Source organism: Schistocerca gregaria, chromosome 6, assembly GCF_023897955.1.
Source record: "Schistocerca gregaria isolate iqSchGreg1 chromosome 6, iqSchGreg1.2, whole genome shotgun sequence".
NCBI lineage: Eukaryota > Metazoa > Arthropoda > Insecta > Orthoptera > Acrididae > Schistocerca > Schistocerca gregaria.
The window spans coordinates 158,470,756-158,493,648 of NC_064925.1; the positions used below are offsets into that span (position 1 = coordinate 158,470,756).

The 22,893-nt window shown below is 44.8% G+C and overlaps 1 protein-coding gene across 1 annotated transcript in view; it reads left to right on the forward strand.

The window, feature by feature from the left end:
• LOC126278198 (uncharacterized) overlaps positions 1-18,387 on the forward strand; it is an 82,298-nt gene extending 63,911 nt beyond the window's left edge. The window contains exon 5 of the mRNA XM_049978115.1: positions 17,857-18,387. Coding sequence (XP_049834072.1) covers positions 17,857-17,949 — 93 coding nt within the window. The 3' untranslated portion in view covers positions 17,950-18,387. The remainder of the gene's footprint in view (positions 1-17,856) is intronic.
• The last annotated feature ends 4,506 nt before the right edge of the window (positions 18,388-22,893 follow it).

Below are 22,893 nucleotides of genomic sequence, written 5' to 3' on the forward strand. Positions count from 1 at the left end.
AGGCGAAGATAATTTATCTTACGCGTCACTGCCTTGAACGCACAATAGTAGACGCAAGATGTCGTGATTGTGTACTAAGAGAGCCTCCGTCCATGCATCATATTATCCGAGAGAAGCAGCGGTGTCGGAGAAAGCTGGTCAACGCCCTCGACATGCCAGATGGTCGTCTATTGACGTCCCAGAATGACATCGTAAAAGCCTTTGTGGATCACTACAACCAGTTCTATGCAGCAGAGGACCATAACATAGCGGTAACGACTGATGTCCTCCATTCCTTGACGGATACCCTGGATGAGGCTGCTGAGAAGATACTCACTGCGACAATTACGGCTGATGACGTCGCCGATGCAAATAAAGCCCCAGGTCCAGATGGGTTCCCGCTGGAGTTTTACCGCACATTCCACTACATCATGAGCTCACACTGGACTGCGATGTATGAAGAACTGATGAATCCCTCCCACCCTAATTCGTAGAAGGCGTGCTTATTCCGGTCCCCAGGCCATTGGTAGGTCGGGGAGTTGGGCATTATCGGCCTTTGACCATGTTAAATTGTGACTTCAAGATTTTTACCTTGATTCTCGCCGCTCTCCTTCTTCGACTCATTCCTCAAGTCCTAGTCAGTGGCCGTGTGGCGGGCCCTATTGTCATGCGGTCGGTCCGTCAAGGATGTCCGCTGTCGATGCTGCTTTTCGCCATCGCCCTTGAGCCACTGTTATATGTTTTGAGGAGCCGGCTCACAGGGATAACAATGAGGGGGAATGCTTTCATCTGCCGCTCCTATGCAGATGACGTGGTGTTCTTGGTTCTATTGGGGGGACGAAGTGCGAGAGGCACTGACTGGCATGGATCAACCAGTACGGGACTGCAGCGGGCAGCCGCGTGAACCTGACCGTCGGTAGAGGTCTTCCAGCAGAGAGTGTGGCTCCATTACCATTAGTGGACAAGCTCAAATGTTTGGGGATCACCTTCATGCGTGATATACAGCGCACGATCTCATTTAACTTTAAACGCCTGCTTCAAACTACCCGCACGAACGTTCGTGGCAACCTCCTGAGAGCATTGGACATGTTACAAAGGGTGGATTTTGTTAACACTCATCTAGTCTCGCGACTACCCTATTTAGCACAGATTTTACCGATGCCAAAGGCAATGGAACGCAGACTTCAGGCTACTTTGTAAGCGCGGGTCTTATTTTCAAAGTCCGCTACGACACGCTGACACTTCCTCCTCGAGATGGCGGCCTCGGCCTTGTCAACGTCGAAGCGAGAGCAGCTGCCCTTTATGTAAGTGCGATGGTTAAATTGTGGACCCACCGCCGAACTAGATTATTGGGAAGCTTGTTTGACGAACTGGCCCTCCCTCTCGAGTGGCACCTGTGACAGTAGCCCATATTTCTTCCTCGCTCTCACATGTCAGGACTTTTTTCATCGAATACAGTTATGTCTATGCCGACTTGCCTACTTCGAGAATCCCTACCGCTCGTGATGTTTACCGCCTAATGATGAGAAATCATACTCGGAATGCTGTGGAACCCGGATATCCTACGATCGCATGGCCCGTGGTTCTGCTTTCTGTACACCATATCCTCCTCGACACGAGCGCTCGTGCGACCCGGTATCTGGTCGTTAATGGAAAATGCATGACACGACTTCGTCTACATGCCATAAAAATGACAGATTCGCCTCTGTGTCCTCCTTGTCACACGCTTGATACGGACGAACATCGACTGATGAGTGGATCTTCTGCAGAGGTGTGGCAGCTGATTCAGAAGAAGCTTGCCTTTCTTCTACGTACGGCTCCTTATACCATTACACCGAAATCTCTTCTGTTCCCAGATGAGACATACTTCCCACGTACGAAGACCAATGTTGTGATCTGGATGAAAGGCCTCTCGATCTCTTATTTTTTGTGTGAAGGTGATAAGAGTGTTCTTGATTTTTGGACGTTCATGCAAGGTCGCTTTACTTTTCTCGTGCACCATCCGCGATACCATCAGTACTATGCCAACTTTTTGGGTCGTGCATTCTTCGATCCCCCCAGCAGCTGGGGTTTCGTAGGTATGAGGTGATTTCAGTGAGATTGTGTAATATTAGGAATCGGTCCAATGTACCGGCAAAATGCAATATTCTTCGTGAAGACGTGCTTGGAACATGCCTGACTGCCTCGGGATTCAGTGTGCGTCTGCCCACAAGTGGGAGGGATGTGGACGCCATTTTGTCTGTTCTGCCAGGAGGGCGTTTTCTTTATTTTCTACAATTCCCTTTTTATTTTGTTTTTATTAACGGTAATTACACATAACTGTGTTTCGCCTGGAGGGCGTCCTATGTGATCTTAACAAATATATAAAAATAAATAAATTACCATGATACACGATCTGAAAACCAAAAACCTGATATCAAAAAAGTTTACTTACTTACATTTTCAAGAAATATTTTTTTTTTATTTTATACAGAAGGCCGTCATTTATTTTAGAACACCATATATTTTTATTTTCTTTGTAAAAGAAAACAAAAGAAAAAACATAAAAACGGGTAGGCGATTAGCTTCAAAAGCCGGAGGTCTCTAGAGCTGATGTCGCTGGCGGTACCACCTTGTTTTGTGAGCTGTTTCTACCAATGCTTGAGAATATGCTTCGAAATGTGTGATACGCTACGAAACTGGGTGACGACCGAGTACCGTTTATGATTGTGAACCAGATTTTTTTGCACTGAAAAAAAACCACGCACATGCAAAAATTCAGCGTTCATTAAATGTGCTGTATGTCGCAATAATTGTTTTTCATGTTCTATTATCAGTATAATACTGATTCGTGCAGTGCTCATAGATCACACATCGCACTTGTCAGAAATGTAGATACAATAATAACAATAAAAATAAAGTCACTATACTGATTTGATTGATTGATTAGGAAGATAGTAAATGAATGAGTAAATATTGATAATTTGCACGTCCGTAATAAATCCGATGTTAGAATTACGTGGTAATGAAAAAAAGAAAACTACTGACAGCCAAATTAGATCAAGAGACATGGCGCTTATGAAACTACGCGCCTACTCACTCGGCAGCGAGCTCCAAACGCAATTCCGTCCCTAGGAAGTATGTAAGCACGCCTAAAATTTTCAAGCTCGATTTCCTCGAAAACAGTTGAGAGTTGCGTCTTCCTATTTACAAACGTTACAGTGCCCTATACACCCTGTCAACAGAAATGAAATCGGTGGGGGAAGTTCGTATCTTCCCCGCGTATGCGCAAAACTTTTTGCCGTCGTAATGGTAGCGAATGCCGGATCTACGCAAGAATGATACCACAACAGTATCAGATAAGCAATTCAGTGTCCCTTCATTAATTGCGATGAAGTGCATTTCACCTACCGCGAGCTCATATCGTGAGCATAAAAGGTGCGCTACTGGTTACCTGCCCATCTTTCATTCGCTCCTGACAAGTAAAAAGGGGGCGATTAATCAGAGTTGTTAAAGGAGACGAGTATTGGCGTCCTGTCCAACGATGGCGCTACGTCTTCAGGCTAGCGATTTGTAACGTTCCCTCTTCTATTGTGATGAAAGCGTATAGTTACTGGGGGAATGGCAGCATCACAAATGATGCGAATTCTATCACGAGGTCAAAGTATATTCTCTTGCTTGTCGACAGATGTGATCTATATAGTCACCGACAGGTTTGTTAAACGCAGCTGTGAAATATCAGTTCTGTGAATCATGCTATGTGTGCGACCCGGTACGTACATGATAGCCATTTCGTCTTTGTTTCTTTACTGCGTTACTCTTTACTTTGTTTTTACTTTTTTTTATTGGCATTACATGTTTCTGTTATACACCCTCATCATCAGGTGACGATAAATTAAATTATTTTCGGATGATGAATGTTTCTGTAACCATGTGTTACTTTCAGCCCTGAAACGTAAATCTGGACTTGAAACTGTTCAAGAGAGTGTCGCCGTCTTATTTAGCTTCTCTTCTCAAACGTACTCATCACTAGAATGATCATGGTCATCGATTTTAGTTTTAGGGCATCTAATAGGAACGATCGAGTAAGATGAGGAGCATTCTTTGCACATCAGTTTTTCGGGAGAGAGGGGGAGATATACAGGGTGTCGAGCGAAAGAATCCCTGATTTTATAATTAAATACCTCGAAAGCTAAGACTGGTAGACGAGAGCAACGTAAGATTGCTTGTTGTGAGAGCTGTAAGAATTTCATACGGAAGTTTGCCGCGCGGGATTATCAGCGCGACCTTAGGCGCTGCAGTCATGGGCTGTGCGGCTGGTCCCGGCGGAGGTTCGAGTCCTCCCTCGGGCATGAGTGTGTGTGTTTGTCCATAGGACAATTTAGGTTAAGTAGTCTGTAAGCTGGGGAACTGATGACGTTAGCAGTTAAGTCCCATAAGATTTCACACATATTTTGAATATACGGAAGTTTCGAAATAGTTCGAAAAGCTGCAAACAGATGACGCTGTATGCAGTGCACCTCGTACTGTATCAGCGTGCAAAATTAAACTCGTCCTGTGCAAGCAGTCTGTGCAATCACGTCACAATCTTTTCGAAATGTGCACCGCTCGCGGTACGGAGATGGCGACAATGAACAATGAAAGTTGGCCTCATACTGTCTCAACGGAAATGGATTCAAATGCCACACTGATCGCCGATTCAAGCTCTTTCAACGTGATGAGGTGGTTCCGGTAGACAGTGTCTTCCAACGTGCGCCACAAAAATTAGTCATAACGAGAATATGAAGGCCTGTCCATACCTGCGCAAATAAATTTACAATAATCCGCCGCTATGACTCTATTCTCGTAATATTCAACGAGAAAGACAAACACCTGTTCGGTGAGATGTGGTCTGGCCCCATCTTGGATGAAGCACTCGGTCTCTAGTCGTTTGTTCAACACTAATTCTGTGACGACAAATTGTTCAAAAACTGCAACGTAGGCTACTGTTTATTAGTGATCGTGTCTAACATTAAAAAAAGGCTTATAATGCGCCTACTGCATATTGCAACCCAATCAGTATCTTCAGAAGAATACTGTGGTCTCGCTTCACACAAACGCGACTTTTCGGAAACCCAAAGTCGCCAGTTTTGTTTATTCACATCCAAGTTCAGCTGAAAGTGTGCTTCGTATGTGAACCAGATACAGTCAACATCAAATTCTTCATTATCAGATGGCCGCGGTGACCGTGCGGTTCTAGGCGCTTCAGTCCGGAACCGCGGGACTGCTACGGTCGCAGGTTCGAATCCTGCCTCGAGCATGGATGTGTGTGATGTCCTTAGGTTAGTTAGGTTTAAGTAGTTCTAAGTTCTAGGAGACTGATGACCTCAGATATTAAGTCCCATAGTGCTCAGAGCCATTTGAACCATTTTTTTTTTCTTCATTATCAATCATCGTGAGAATACGGTTCGCAAAGTCAGCCCTCTGTCGCACAACTCGCGAGGGTATGGCCTGTTAGCTTTGAATTTTGAGTCAGTATTTTCTGGGCACTGGAATGCTTAAAACTACTAGTCTCTGCTGAAATTCTTCGAAGTGATTTCCTTCGATCTTGCTTAAAGATTCCAGAAACCGTGGCCACGTTTTCAGGAGTAACTACGGACTGCCTGGGACTAAAATTCCCCGCTAGATCATCAGCCACGCTTATTGTCAGTTGGAATTTGGCGAAGAGCTTACGAACGGTTTTCGCATCGCGTCCTTTACTAACAGCAAATCATGTTTGAGAACTGTGCCTTGTTGCCGCAGGACTGTGTCCTAACCTGAGGTATTCCGGTACCAGAAAACATGTTGTTCAATGGAATACACAATTTCAGTATCTTCCTTTGGTGTGCTAACCTCCGTTTATGTTCCAAAGGCGGAAACGATCGCTTTGAGCTGGAGCACCGGCACTTTATTTATTGGCGCTATTTATTAGCAGCTTTTCGAAACATTTCGAAACTTCTGCATAAATATCTTACAGCTTGACATACCTCTGTTGCACCTTTCTATCGATCTTAGTTTTTGAGATATTTGATTTTGAAATCAAACTTTCGCTGGACGAGAGAGAGAGAGAGAGAGAGTGAGAGTGAGAGAGAGAGAGAGAGAGAGGCGTCAGCAGACACAGCGCCCCTTCCAGTAGTCATACTCAGCTGTACTTGTTGCTAGAAGAATAACATTCTCTTCATACAGGGTGGACAAAATTAAATGCCACCAGTACTAACGATGGTAGTTTCAATCAGCATAGCAGTATCAGAAATGTTCCAGTGCTGGTTGGCGAATATTGTCTTTCTTTGTTGACTCCTGCTTTGAACCTTATGAGAGTCAATACATCAGACGAAAAGCTGCAGAAAAGAGTCAACACAACGCGAGCACTGCTGGGAGAATTAAGATTCTGGCAGCTGCCCTACTGTCTCGAAATTCTTTCTGACCATTCCTCTTTATAAGTAGTGTTCTGAACGTGAGAACGACAGCTGTTGATTACTGGCAAAAGATATTTTTGTTTATCTTCAGCTTTATTTATTTGTTTTAGTTTTACACGAATTCGAAGGTAGATAGCTTAATTTTCGGGCTCCTTTATAGGACCGCATGAATGAAATGAGATCTGCAAAACTGTGTTGTCTCACACAAATACGGAGTTTGTACATGCAATGATAAATTGTTACCGAACGACATACAGGGGCGTGCTGAAAAGTAACGTCTCCAAATTTTGTATGTGGAAACTCTAAGAGCTTTTTAGATAAAACAAACAATATTAACATTCTACATCTTTATTCTTCATGTCTACATATTTATTCATCAGCATAGTATCCCTGGTGACGAACACATTTCTGTCAGTTTGTTGATATGTCACTGTACAATGTTTGCATTTCTTGACGGAGCCACAATCTCACCTCTGTTCGCACCGCTTCGTCACTGTGAAGTGAAGTCGTTACAGTGTTCTTTAAGTTTTCGAAACAGATGAAAATCGGATAGGACCAAGTCGGGACTGTATGCGGGATGATCGGTGACAATGAACCCAAAGCTTCAGATTGTTGCAGAACTCGCAGCGCTCGTGTGTGGTGTGGCATTGTCATGCTGAAGGAGAGGTTAGAAACTCGATTACAGTAGGCTGTTCTTCACGCGCCGCCATAGTTACGTTAAGCACCGCCATGTTATAACACTACACCTCGGAGCCCTCTAGCGGCAGAGGGTTGCAACTTGCATCAGCGAAGTGGAAAAGGCGACTGAGTAATATGCATGATATATATTTAATACCACGGTCGAACACAGGGCTTCCCAACCTTTTCAGCAGGTGGACCCCTTCTTCAATCGAAAATGCATGGCGGACCCCTAGTCTGTTCCCAATGATCCCCCCCCCCCCCCCCCCCCGAATTATCAATAATCTTTGCTTTAGAAATGAATGGAAACAACTTGAAGGTCAAAAATCAGCTTATGAAATAGGTAGTGCACTGACAAAGCAAGTTTAACATTTAGTGATGCCTGGGGCCTCATACGTGCCAGCGAGTGCTGTGATTGGTCGACAAAGCTCGCTCCGCGCAGGCGTGAAAGATTTCAGCGCATCTACCGCCGTGAGCCGGCGCACAAACGACCTCCGTATTGCTGCGAAACAGTCGATCAGAGAAGCCGCATTCACCGGCACTAAACTGTGTTTGCGTTCTCACTAATAAACCGCAAAGGCTGCTTGGGAATACGACCTGAAGTAAATGTACATTTTTTTTCACACGAAAAAAAAGTGATGAATTTCATTTTCACATTTTTATTCAAAAATGTTACTCATTATTTTACACGATTTGGTGAAGGGTCGCTGCGGACCCCCTAGATAGAGCCGGCGGACCCCTAAGGGGCCCGAGGACCACACGTTGGGAAGCCCTGGTCTAACATACAGTCGCGACACTTCGCCTTGATTTTATTGCCTACCGCGCCAGCAGCGTCCCAAGCGGCCAGTAACTTAAACTGTGAGGCTGCGCGATCGTGAAAGCGAATAGTGGTTGTTTATTTTGTATTTCTAAAATGGTTTTTACAAGCGGGAGCGTTTGTAGCGCAATAAATTGCAGCAACAACGGGAAGACGACACCACAGCAGTTTTTTTAGGTTTCCTAAGGATCATGTTACTAAACTGTATCGTCAGGATTCACTTGCTAACTACATGTGTATTAACAAACTATGTGTGTATTAATGAGTAATGTTTCGTTTTGGGAGCAGAAAATGCCTAGTTATAAACAGACGAGAAGACCTTATGAAAAAAGACCCAGTTTACCTGCATAATAATAGCTGGTTTTGTTCACTACATTTCGAACAAAACCGGTTCATGAATGCAGACGATAATAAATTCGTGTGGAATTCAGTACCCACACTGTTCGCCATCCCATATAAGCGACCTTAACTGACCATGAAGAGGAAATTGCCACAAAGATTCGATAATCCATCTAAAGCTGTAAAACAGTCCTATGGCACAGAAGCAGCCAGTTCAACTCTCCATGTATCAGTGCCAGATTTGTATGAATCGTCAACATAGACCTGCTTTGACGATGAAGTGGTTAGATTAAGTGCAGTTATCGTGTCTCACAAAAGCGCAATGTTTGGTATGTATTTCATTCACTTGTGTTGTTAGTCACTTAATTTTCCTTGCTTCCTTCGTGTGGTGACTTTATTTTGTTAGCATCTGTTCACTGACAGATTGTTTGAAAATTATTCAAATAATTGATTTTGCATGAAATGTAATGTTGTGGTGGTGGTGGTTAGTGTTTAACGTCCCGTCGACAACGAGGTCATTAGAGACGGAGCGCAAGCTCGGGTTAGGGAAGGATTGGGAAGGAAATCGGCCGTGCCCTTTCAAAGGAACCATCCCGGCATTTGCCTGAAACGATTTAGGGAAATCACGGAAAACCTAAATCAGTATGGCTGGAGACGGGATTGAACCGTCGTCCTCCCGAATGCGAGCCCAGTGTGCTAACCACTGCGCCACCTCGCTCGGTGAAATGTAATGTAATCAGCTCATTACAATGTTTTCAACATATGTCTCCCACTATTTGGCGGTTGTTTGCCCCACTTAGAATAATATAGAGATGAAGGTCGTACTTGTGGCAACGGGCGACGGAAATGACAAACACAGTAGGCGTACAGAACGATAAATGAGCTGTCGATCGCTTTTGCATGTCGAGGTACTTGTCTGTGCTTCTTACGTGTGAATATGTGTGTTTATAATCTTTTGATATCAACGTGGTAAGCTGCAGTTCTATCCAACGTCACAAGTGTTTCTTCACGAATGTGTTATAGCTTGCCACTGGATTCACGGTTTTTGTCCTTACTTGCGCTTATTTTAGAATCATTTTTAGAAACATATATGCCTTCTGATACTACACAAACTCTTGGAGGCAAGGAAATAACTCAAATATTTCGTAAATTACGTGGGAAATGGATGCGACACAAACATTACGCTTACGACGCGTCTGACGTTCACCTTAGTCGCCGCTTGGAGCGCGAGTGTCGCTCCATCTGTCACACGGTAACAACTTTTACAGCAGTGAGTGTCGCGACTGTTATGTTAGACTGTGGTAATACCTCAACAAATTTTGACAAAAGATAAAAAAATTCAGAGGTATTACTTTTTAGCATGCCCTCATACTTTACCAGCGTTCGGTAATTTTTGATTAAAGGGGTACAGTGATTTACCGCATGTCAATGTGGGTAGCGAAACACCTAGAAAAAAAAGTGAGACCAAAGTGTGCAGACTAAGTTCAGCTGCAGTCTTATTAGGCCATGTAGGCAAGAAAGTACACAGTGCAAGAAAGGATCGTCCTTGCATTTTGGACATTTTCCGATTTTTCTGAAGTCTTTCGTCGTGTACACTGCTTGTATTAGTTCACAACCACTTGTCGTTACCGAATGCTCCACGGAAGTGTACAGATTGAAATTCTGATAGCCTACATTCCAAGAAGGGCTAGGTACTACATGACTTCTTTCCACTTCCGTCTCGCAAAACAGCCAAAGTGTGATAAACTAAATGTCAAAAAATGTTCAAATGTGTGTGAAATCTTATGGGACTTAACTGCTAAGTTTATCGTCCTTAAGCTTACACACTACTTAACCTAAATTATCCTAAGACAAACACACACACCCAAGCCCGAGGAAGGACTCGAACCTCCGATGGGAACAATTAAATGTCATTCTGAGGTTTATGAACTGCCTTGTTTCATTATACATCATTAGTGAATGGAATAGGGAATGAGGCAAATGAGTTTGTTGCAGAATTATCCTCCGCCAAACAGCGTAAAGTGCATCCTGGGGTATAGATGTCGATGTAGATTCAGTTGAGATAAATGATATACAGTACTGGCCATTGAAATTGCTACACCACGAAGATGACGTACTACAGACGAGAAATTTAACCGACGGGAAGAAGATGCTGTGATATGCAAATGATTAGCTTTTCAGAGCATTCGGACAAGGCTGGCGCCAGTGGCAACACCTACAACGTGCCGACGTGAGGAAAGTTTCCAACCGATTTCTGATACACAAACAGCAGTTGACCGGCGTTGCCTGGTGAAACGTTGTTGTGATGCCTCGTGTAAGGAGGAGAAATGCATACCTTCACCTTTCCGACTTTGATAAAGGTCGGATTGTAGCGTATCGCGATTGCGGTTTATCGTATCGCGACATTGCTGCTCGCATTGGTAGAGATCCAATGACTGTTAGCAGAATATGGTATCGGTGGGTTCAGGAGGGTAATACGGAACGCCGTGCCGGATCCCAACGGCCTCGTATCACTAGCAGTCGAGATGACAGGTATCTTATCCGCATGGCTGTAACGGATCGTGCAGCCACTTCTCGATCCCTGAGTCAACAGTTGGGGACGTTTTGCAAGACAATAAACATCTGCACGAACAATTCGACGACGTTTGCACCAGCATGGACTATCAGCTCGGAGACCATGGCTGCTGTTACCCTTGACGCTGCATCAGAAAGGTGCGCGTGCGATGGTGTACTCAACGACGAACCTGGTTGCACGAATGCCAAAACGTCATTTTTTCGGATGAATCTAGGTTCTGTTTCCAGCATCATGATGATCACATCCGTGTTTGGCGACATCGCGGTGAACGCACATTGGAAGCGTGTATTCATCATCGCCATACTGGCGTATCACCGGGCGTGATGGTATGGGGTGCCATTGGTTACACGTCTTGTTCACACTGACTGCACTTTGAAAAGTGGACGTTACATTTCAGATGTGTTACGACCCGTGGCTCTACCCTTCTTTCGATCCCTGCGAAACCCTACATTTCCGCAGGATAATGCACGACCGCATATTGCAGGTCCTGTACGGGCCTTTCTGGATGCAGAAAATGTTTCACTTCTGCTCTGGCCAGCACATTCTCCAGATCTCTCACCAAATGAAAACGTCTGGTCAATGGTGGCCGAGCAACTGGCTCGTCACAATACGCCAGTCACTACTCTTGATGAACTGTGGTATCGTGTTGAAGCTGCATGGGCAGATGTACCTGTACACCGCATCCAAGCTCTGTTTGACCCAATGTCCAGGCGTATCAAGGCCGTTATTACGGCCAGAGGTGATTGATCTGGGTACTGATTTCTCAGGATCTATGCACCCAAATTGCGTGAAAATGTAATCACATGTAAGTTCTAGTCTATCTGTCCAATTAATACCCGTTTATCATCTGCATTTCTTCTTAGTGTAGCAGTTTTAATGGCCAGTAGTGTAGCTCTTTATACGTTCCAGTCCCATTAATGTGACCACCGCCTATGTTCGACGTCAGCGTGCAACAACCACTCAGACGGTAGGTGGCAGTACTAGCAGTCTATGGTGTACAACGGGTGTCGGGAGAGGGGGCGACGAAACAACCGCGGAGTCGTTATCATTATTCGGAAACGGAGTGATTTATCTGCCATCCAAAAGGGTAGTGGCTTTCAGGCTAAGGGTAGCATTTTCGAAATGCCGAAATTTGTAAACTGTTCCACTAGCGCCGTGGTTAAAATATACCGCGCATGGCAAAATGGCGCGATCAAAGACCGGCGCCTTGGCAACTGTGGTGTACCACGGATCATAGATGACAGAAATGAGTGCGGGCTAACAGACTTGCAACTGTCGAGCAACTGACCACACAGATAAACCAAGGAGCTATCAACAGTGTCTCGTCAACGACCGTTCAGCGGATGTTGCTGCATAAAGGCCTCTGCAGTGGGCCCCTTGTTCATGCACCATTGTTGACTACCGTTCACTGGCGACAATGCCTGGAATTTGCACGGCAGTACCACAACTAAACGTCTGCTGAGTGGCGACAGGTGGCCTTTCCTGATGAATCACGTTTGTCTCTCCACCGGACAGATGGCTTTGTCATGTCCGGCGTAAAACATCTGAAAGCAAACGCCCTGCAGCAATCGTCCGAAGGGTTCATTGAATTCGAAAGTAAAGTTCTATGTACTGACTTGGCAGGAAAACCTAAGAAATTTTGATCTTATGTCAAAGCGGTAGGTGGATCGAAACAAAATGTCCGCACTCTGTGACCAAAATGGTACTGAAACAGAGGATAACAGACTAAAGGCCGAAATACTAAATGTCTTTTTCCAAAGCTGTTTCACAAAGGAAGACTGCACTGTATTTCCTTCTCTAGATTGTCACACAAATGACAAAATGGTAGATATCGAAAAAGACGACAGAGGGATAGAGAAATAATTAAAATCGCTCAAAAGAGGAAAGGCCGCTGGACCTGATGAGATACCAGTTCGATTTTACACAGAGTACGCGAAGGAACTTGCCCCTCTTCTTGCAGCGGTGTACCGAAGTTCTCTAGAAGAGCGTAGCGTTCCAAAGGATTGGAAAAGGGCACAGGTCATCCCCGTTTTCAAGAAGGGACGTCGAACAGATGTGCAGAACTATAGACCTATATCTCTAACGTCGATCAGTTGTAGAATTTTGGAACATGTATTATGTTCGAGTGTAAGGACTTTTCTGGAGACTAGAAATCTACTCTGTAGGAATCAGCGTGGGTTTCGAAAAAGACGGTCGTGTGAAACCCAGCTCGCGCTAATAGTCCATGAGACTCAGAGGGCTACAGACACAGGTTCCCAGGTAGATGCCGTGTTTCTTGACTTCCGCAAGGTGTTCGATACAGTTTCCCACAGTCGTTTAATGAACAAAGTAAGGACATATGGACTATCAGACGAATTGTGTGATTGGATTGAAGAGTTCCTAGATAACAGAACGCAGCATGTCATTCTCAATGTAGGGAAGTCTTCCGTAGTAAGAGTGATTTCAGGTGTGCAGCAGGGGAGTGTTGTAGGACCGTTGCTATTCACAGTATACATAAATGACCTGGTGGATGACATCGGCAGTTCACTGAGGCTTTTTGCAGGTGATGCTGTGGTGTATCGAGAGGTTGTAACAATGGAAAATTGTACTGAAATGCAGGAGGATGTGCAGCGAATTGATGCATGGTGCAGGGAATGGCAATTGAATCTCAATGTAGACAAGTGTAATGTGCTGCGAATACATAGAAAGATAGATCCCTTATCATTTAGCTACAAAATAGCAGGTCAGCAACTGGAATCAGTTAATTCCATAAATTATCTGGGAGTAGGCATTAGGAGTGATTTAAAATGGAATGATCATATAAAGTTGATCGTTGGTAAAGCAGATGCCAGACTGAGATTCATTGGAAGAATCCTAAGGAAATGCAATCCGAAAACAAAGGAAGTAGGTTACAGTATGCTTGTTCGCCCACTGCTTGAATACTGCTCAGCAGTGTGGGATCCGTACCAGATAGGGTTGATAGAAGAGACAGAGGAGATCCAACGGAGAGCAGCCCTCTTCGTTACAGGATCATTTAGTAATCACGAAAGCGTTACGGAGATGATAGATAAACTCCAGTGGAAGACTCTGCAGAAGAGATGCTCAGTAGCTCGGTACAGGCTTTTGTTGAAGTTTCGAGAACATACCTTCACCGAGGAGTCTAGCAGTATATTGCTCCCTCCTACGTATATCTCGCGAAGAGACCATGAGGATAAAATCAGAGAGATTAGAGCTCGCACAGAGGCATACCGTCAATCTTTCTTTCCACAAACAATACGAGACTGGAATAGAAGGAACAACCGATAGAGGTACTCAAGGTACCCTCCGCCAGACACCGTCCGGTGGCTAGCGGAGTATGGATGTAGATGTAGATATAGAAGGGTTCAGGAGAAGGGTTCAGGCTGCAGGAGGAGCGTTGTGGTTTGGGGAATGTTTTCTTGGCTTTCCCTGGGTGATCTCGTCATTCTGAAAGGCACAGTGGACTAACACAAGTATGTGTCTCTCCTCTTGGGGACCAAGTCCACTCCTCCATGCACTTTGTTTTTTCTCGGCACTGGCACGATGGCATCTACCAGCAGGACAACGTAATGTATCACGCAACTCGCGATGTACGTGTGTCGTTCAAAGAGCACCAGGATGTTTACTGAACTCCCCTCGCCACCACACTGCTCGCATTTAAACCCAATCGAGAATCTGTGGGACCACCTTATCAGGCTGTTTGCGTCATGGGTCCTACATCGAGAAACCTATCGCAGCTGGCCACGGCACTGGAGTCAGTAAGGCTACACATCCTTGTTGGACCTTCCATTACCTAACTGACTCTCTTCCTTGTAACGTCACCGGTTTTTCTGGTTGGTAGTTGATAGATTAGTATTGATCGGCCCTGGCTAAAACTAGGCGATAGTCGATAGAGCGATGATACTGTTATTACGTAAAGACGACGTTACAAAAAAACAGTGCTGAACTGAACTCTCGACATGTGCGTGATATTTACTTCACCAGTTGTGACCAATATTACGCTACTCATCGTAATTAACTCGTTTATATTCGATGGTTTAACAGTTGCTATAAAAATATTAATTATAAAATCCATTCAGTTCCACCGACACAAACTTCTCCATAGTTTGGTTGTAATTTCAAATCTCTAGTAAGTGGAAACATTGCGATTGCTTCTTAACGTCAAAGAGTTTCTATATATGCGCCGAGCGCTTCAGTCAAATATTATCGCAGCACGCGAAAGATCACAGTTATGTTTCTAAACAATTTTGTAATTTGGAATCACAAAAAAGTAAATTGGCACGAAAGGGTAGTTTATTTCACAATAACAATCACTTCCTAACAAGGCCGTAAGGAAGAAGCCTTCCCAGGCGGTGGTGGTGTTGGGGAGGGGGCGGAGGGGGAGGGAGATTTATAATTTATCTGCTTTAAAACTATTGCCAAGTCCCAGAGTTCACTTGCAATTACGAATGAAGTTAATTGTCTATCACTGTTCAATGCCTAACTAGAGTTGAGTTCGAGTTATCTAATTAAAATTTTCACTTCAGTCTAATATGAGGTAGTCCTCTAGCTGAATTCTAAACGATGTTGTAGTTGAAGTCAGTGTTTCCTTTCACTGCGTCATAGTAGATCGCAGTTATCAATCCTCGCAGAAAATTCTAACCGCGCCTACATATACGAGTATTCAAACAAGTCTGATCAGCTTCAGGTACCTCTCGTAACGTAGTGTCAATGGATCAAATTTTCCTTTGCCATTACTCACGATTCTCAAAGAGTACTCAACACGAAGTATTCTTTGAGATCGTTGGTTCTACTTTGCTAATTTTAATTATAATGAGTTTGCGATTTACTATGATTTTGAGTTTGAGTTTACTGAGATTCTTTCTTTTGCAAGTGATAAATTACTAAGTATAAGGTTCTCCTTTCAGTTGCTGGTTATTATCCAAATAATAGTGTTAAATGGAACTTTGGTTAATTGTTCACTTTTAATGGAATTTGGAACTTGTTCTTGGGGAAATTTTTGGGGTATTGGTTGCTATCTTTTCTTTTTTCATTTTTCGCCTGAGGAAGTGGCATTAACATCCTGCACTTCTCGCACTGTCGTTTATCGAATAATACAGTCATCAGAAGATAAAAAAACTGCAAAACGATTTAGAAAAAATATCTGAATGGTGCGAAAAGTGGCAGTTGATTCTAAATAACGAAAAGTGTGAGGTCATCCACATGAGTGCTAAAAGGAACTCGTTAAACTTCGGTTACACGATAAATCACTCAAATCTAAAAGCCGTAAATTCAACTAAATACCTAGGTTTCAGAATTATGAACAACTTAAATTGGAAAGAACATTTAGAAAATGTTGTGGGGATGGCTAACCAAAGACAGCGTTTTATTGGCAGGACACTTAGAAAATGTAACGGATCTACGAGGGAGACTGCCCACACTACCCTTGACCGTCCTATTTTAGATTACTGCTACGCGGTGTGGGATCCTTACCAGAGAGGACTGACGGAGTACATCGAAAAAGTTTAAAAAAAGGCAGCACTTTTGTATTATCGCGAAATATGGGAGAAAGTGTCACAGAGATGATACAGGACTTGGGCTAGAAATCATTAAAAGAAAGGCGTTTTTCGTTAGGACGGAATCTTCTCACGAAATTCCAATCACAAACTTTCTCCACCGAATGCGAAAATATTATGTTGACACCGACCTACGTAGGGAGGAACGAGCACCACGATAAAAATAAGGAAAACAAGAGCTCGTGCGGAAAGATATGGTTCAAATGGCTCTGAGCACTATGGGACTTAACATCTATGGTCATCAGTCCCCTAGAACTTAGAACTACTTAAACCTAACTAACCTAAGGACATCACACAACACCCAGCCATCACGAAGCAGAGAAAATCCCTGACCCCGCCGGGAATCGAACCCGGGAACCCCGGGGTGGGAAGCGAGAACGCTAGGAAAGATATAGGTGTTCATTCTTTCCGCGCGCTATACGAGTTTGGAATAATGGAGAATTGTGAAAGTGGTTCGATGAACCCACAGCCAGGCATTTAAATGTGATTTGCAGAGTATCCATGTAGATGTAGATGTAGATGTAACTCGAACCATTCATAAGGGGAATTCAAAAGGAAACGACCTGGAGGCATAATTATTGAAACCAGTGCCTGTATGGTAGAAGTATTGACCCTGGCTGTGGAGACATTTGTCCCACTGTGACACAAGGCGGCGAGTGGCTGTCTCATAAAACTCCCGGGGCTGCGATGTTAACTAGTTCTACACGTACAGCTGGACGTCGTCGTCCGAGGTGAATCGTTTGACGTTCTTCTTTGACCAAGGTGGCCCCCTTCTGATTCACTTCCTGCAGCACGGGACAACAGTGAATGCCCAACGTTACTCGCAAACCTTGGGCACCCTTCGCCAAGCGATCGAATCAAAACGACCAGGCAATCTCACCCGTGGGGTCGTTTGCTCCACGACAATGTAAAGCTTCATACGGCGAAAACAGTCGCGGCACTTCTACAGAAATTCAAATAGGAGGTTCTCGGCCGCCCTCCATACAGTCCGAACCTCTCGTCCTGTGATTACGCCACTTCTAGTTCCCTTAAAAAGGCCCTGACGGGCAAACGATTCACCTCGGACGGCGACGTCCAGCTGTACGTAAGGGACTGGTTAACATCGGAGGCCCGGGAATTTTATGAGACAGCCTTTCGCCGCCTTGTGTCACAGTGGGACAAGTGTCTCGACAGTCAGGGTCAATACTACTAGCATAAAGGTACTGGTTTCTGTAATTTCGCCTTCGGTTCGTTTCTTTTTGAACGCCCCTTATAGATATCCGCCGATGTGTAGGTGTATGAAGTTACACTGATACTCGGCCACGTCTTCTGCATGCTCCACTTTTGTTGTCAGACAGTGTCCAGTGAAGATGAATGGAAAATGGTGCCTTTCATACGTGGAAATGTCTGTTTTCTTACGATTTTTTCTCTGCATAAAATCATAATAAATATGACATGTGCTAAATTAATTAATTTTTACTTTTCACATACAGTACGCATTAATAGTTCCATTTGATGTTCCAGACATTGGAAGAAATGTACGCGTTAGCGGAGGAGATCTTGCGTAAGAAGAAAGCACCGACGCCAAACCAGCGACCAGGAAAGCACTCTTTCTGAGGACGTGGCTACTAGATTATGTTACACTCCAGACTTTGGGACACCAGCGCAGAAAGATTCCTGGCATGAGTTTTGCGCCGCTTCAGTAGTCGTCAAGACATCAACAGCTTAAGTAACGAGTAACGATGGTGTGAGCCGGCAGTAAAGAGACCTGACGTATTCTCTCAACTGCAACGTTATTCTACACGGTCTGTTAAACATTAACTGGTTATATGGTGTGTTCCTCGTCTCAAATTAAGAAAGACAGCAAAAAATGGAAAACTTTGTGGACATTTGTTTGGATAATCTACTATTGAAAGTATACTTCACATGTTATTACCATAAAAGTCAATATGCTTATGAAATCTTCCAGGAATACTACAAAATATGGCTTATGTAACACATGATTTCAGCACAAATTAATCAGATTGTTCGACATGCACCAGCCAATAAATATTGTCAAGTGGATGATTACAAAAGGACACTTTCTGTACGATCGTCCGACCACAAACACTTGGACTTTCAACAAGAATTATTTTCTGCCTCGGACTTTCCACACATGATGATGTTTGTCATGGAAATTTGCTACATGTGGGAAGGGATTCTACCAAATCTGATTTTGGCACCTCTAGCGATGTGCTACGGTATTGTGGCGTAGAGATTTCAATGTATGCCAGGACAGCAGACATGTACCTGCCCGAACAAAATTTTCAGGGGCCGGCCGGAGTGGCCGAGCGGTTCTAGGCGCTACCGTCTGGAACCGCGCGACCGCTGCGGTCGCAGGTTCGAATCTTGCCTCGGGCGTGGATGTGTGTGATGTCCTTAGGTTAGTTAGGTTTAAGTAGTTCTGAGTTCTAGGGGACTGATAAGCTCAGAAGTTAAGTCACATAGTGCTCAGAGCCATTTGAACCATTTGAAAATTATCTGGTTGGTGCATAAGTTCTTTGCGTTTTTGTTTTGTATGTTAGTATTCCGGTCACTAAGCGTTTATTTATCGATTGGTATTTTTATTTGTGGTTCACTGTTGTTACTTGAGCTTACAAATTGTCATTTTTCCACTTGGAGATAACGAGTGGAGCTCCGGACTCAAGGAAATGGTGTGCTAAGTGAAGAAATCGAAACATTTCCGACGTATTCTTCTGTTTGGATTCAATAGGGGGTGACAGCAGTGGAGGCAGCCAGAAACATTTGCATCGTCTGTGGGGGTAATGGCACTGGGCAGAGCACGGAAAGTAAATGGTTTTCTCTTTTTAAGTAAAATTGTTTTGACATCAGTAACTCTGCACATTCAGGAAGACATTCGGGATTTGATGAAGGTTGTTTAGACGCATTAATCCTCAATGATCCGCGTCAGTGTGAACTATGATCATTCCACCACCGTGCGATGTTTGTAAAAATCGGGTGTACGGCTACCGCATGCTCTAAGCCAAAATTACAAAAGTCAGCGGTGACCATATGTGCAACTCTGCTTGCTCGTCATCAACTGACTCGTGAACGACACCTATCTTGTATCGTTACTGGTGACGAGAAGTGGTATCTTTATGCTAACGTAAGGAAAGGAAAGGTTGAGCTCAAACAAAGCAGTAACTCTCCGTACAAAGACATGTGCGCAGCCACAAAAGATGAGGGTATGCATCTGATGGAACAGCGACGGTGAGAGGTACTACGAATTGCTTGGCGAGTTGGAACCATCAACGCTGACATTTATTGTCAAGAACTGAGACGTCTTGAAGATGCAATCCAAGAACAACGACCAAGAAGAAGTGACGCCCGACCGCATTCTACTAGACTGACGAAATACACTATGCAGGAGTTGCGTTCGGAAGTCATTACGCACCAAACTTATTTACTTGACCTTGGACTCTCAGACTTTTCACCTTTTCCGCTCTCTATCTCAGAAATTTCAGGGAACTTTCTTTCAGGATGAAAATACGCTGCGAACATGGCTCGACTAGTTCTTCGCCTCAGTCTACAGTCGCAAAATAGAATAAAAAGGTGCAAATCGCTCTGAGCACTATGGGACTTAACATCTATGGTCATCAGTCCCCTAGAACAACTTAAAACTATCTAACCTAAAGACAGCACACAACACCCAGTCATCACGAGGCAGAGAAAATCCCTGTCCCCGCCGGGAATCGAACCCTGAAACCCGGGCGTGGGAAGCGAGAACGCTACCGCACGACCACGAGCTGCGGACGCAGAATACAAAAGTTACCCCTGCGTTGGCAGACTGTCGCAAATAGTGAAGGAGACTATATTTTTGATTACTAAAGTCTCTGTTATATGTAGCTATTGTGCTTATTAAACTTGTGGAAAAACGCTACAAGTTATGCGCCAACCAAATAATGACATTAACTTTATTTATTAATTTCCAGCTTGTAAATAAATCTTTATGACTACCGCTCGTAGTGCATTGGGCACCGTTTGCAGAACTTCGAGGGAGTGCTGTTATCCATGATTCGATGAGTTTATACATAAGTACAAATGGGCGGGACAGTACTTTAAATATTTTCTTTGATTTTCTGAAACCATAATACACTCCTGGAAATTGAAATAAGAACACCGTGAATTCATTGTCCCAGGAAGGGGAAACTTTATTGACACATTCCTGGGGTCAGATACATCACATGATCACACTGACAGGACCACAGGCACATAGACACAGGCAACAGAGCATGCACAATGTCGGCACTAGTACAGTGTATACCCACCTTTCGCAGCAATGCAGGCTGCTATTCTCCCATGGAGACGATCGTAGAGATGCTGGATGTAGTCCTGTGGAACGGCTTGCCATGCCATTTCCACCTGGCGCCTCAGTTGGACCAGCGTTCGTGCTGGACGTACAGACCACGTGAGACGACGCTTCATCCAGTCCCAAACATGCTCAATGGGGGACAGATCCGGAGATCTTGCTGGCCATGGTAGTTGACTTACACCTTCTAGAGCACGTTGGGTGGCACGGGATACATGCGGACGTGCATTGTCCTGTTGGAACAGCAAGTTCCCTTGCCGGTCTAGGAATGGTAGAACGTTGGGTTCGATGACGGTTTGGATGTACCGTGCACTATTCAGTGTCCCCTCGATGATCACCAGAGGTGTACTGCCAGTGTAGGAGATCGCTCCCCACACCATGATGCCGGGTGTTGGCCCTGTGTGCCTCGGTCGTATGCAGTCCTGATTGTGGCGCTCACCTGCACGGCGCCAAACACGCATACGACCATCATTGGCACCAAGGCAGAAGCGACTCTCATCGCTGAAGACGACACGTCTCCATTCGTCCCTCCATTCACGCCTGTCGCGACACCACTGGAGGCGGGCTGCACGAATTTGGGGCGAGAGCGGAAGACGGCCTAACGGTGTGCGGAACCGTAGCCCAGCTTCAAGGAGACGGTTGCGAATGGTCCTCGCCGATACCCTAGGAGCAACAGTGTCCCTAATTTGCTGGGAAGTGGCGGTGCGGTTCCCTACGGCACTGCGTACGATCCTACGGTCTTGGCGCGCATCCGTGCGTCGCTGCGGTCCGGTCCCAGGTCGACGGGCACGTGAACCTTCCGCCGGCCACTGGCGACAACATCGATGTACTGTGGAGACCTCACGCCCCACGTGTTGAGCAATTAGGCTGTACATCCACCCGGCCTCCCGCATGCCCACTATACGCCCTCGCTCAAAGTCCTTCAACTGCACATACGGTTCACGTCCACGCTGTCGCGGCATGCTACCAGTGTTAAAGACTGCGATGGAGCTTCGTATGCCACGGCAAACTGGCTGACACTGACGGCGGCGGTGCACAAATGCTGCGCAGCTAGCGCCATTCGACGGCCAACACCGCGGTTCCTGGTGTGTCCGCTGTGCTGTGCGTGTGATCATTGCTTGTACAGCCCTCTCGCAGTGTCCGGAGCAAGTATGGTGGGTCTGACACACCGGTGTCAATGTGTTCTTTTTTCCATTTCCAGGAGTGTACGTTTTCTGTCTCACTCAGTCCCTTTTATTATCCTTAAAAAACGTTAAGTAGGATACTTTTCGACACCATATAGATAAATATACGCGATACTGTATACAAAAAATTGTTTTTGGCGCATGTAAAACGCTCTGTGTAGGCTACATAGCCAGAGATTTCCACAATCGCCACGCTGATCACTTCAGTGTCTATCACGTAAAAAATTACTCAAGATCAGCAATAGCTACCCACATTAAGGGCACTGATCAGACCCTGATCAATTACCTTTTGTCTGGTACGCCAGCCAGCCTTTGTAGAGTTTAGGCGGTGTTGGGCTATTTTTCAATCTCCGCCTCAGAAAATACGATATAGAAACAGTTAAAATACGATAACGTAGAATAAAGTCCACATTATTTACAGACTGATAGTGCACACGTCTTCCCTCCCTTAGGGTAAACGACGGCTGTGGCCAGAAGAAGGGAACGCAACCACAAAGGTATATGAAATACATTGCCAAATCATGAAAATAGTGGACCCCACAGAATGGGATAAATGACAGGAAGGAGAAATAAAGGACGCTGTCAGCGACCCGTCCATAGCTCGTGGTCTGGTGGCTAGTGTTTCTGCCTCTGGATCATGGGGTCTCGGGTTCGATTCCAGGTCGGGTTAGGGTTTTTCTCTGCCGAGGACTGGGTGTTTATGTTGTTCTCATCATCATTCGTGACAGGGCTAGATTGGGCTGTGTGAAAAGAATCTGACTGTGTAAAAATTGGGACTTCGTACGGGCGCTGATGACCGCAAAGTTGAGCGCCCCACACATCACTGGTCACCTACCCCACGAAATGGAAGCTATTCATCTTGTGTTAAGTAAAGTAGACGAGGGACGTCACATGATTTACATAAAAAAATCTGAATTCTTTATCATTCCATAATAGATGGAAAGAAGAGCCTAAATGATAGAGTAACATTGTATTTTTCTAAAAATCTACACTTTGGTGATTGTTCTATCGACATAAAAAATATTTATT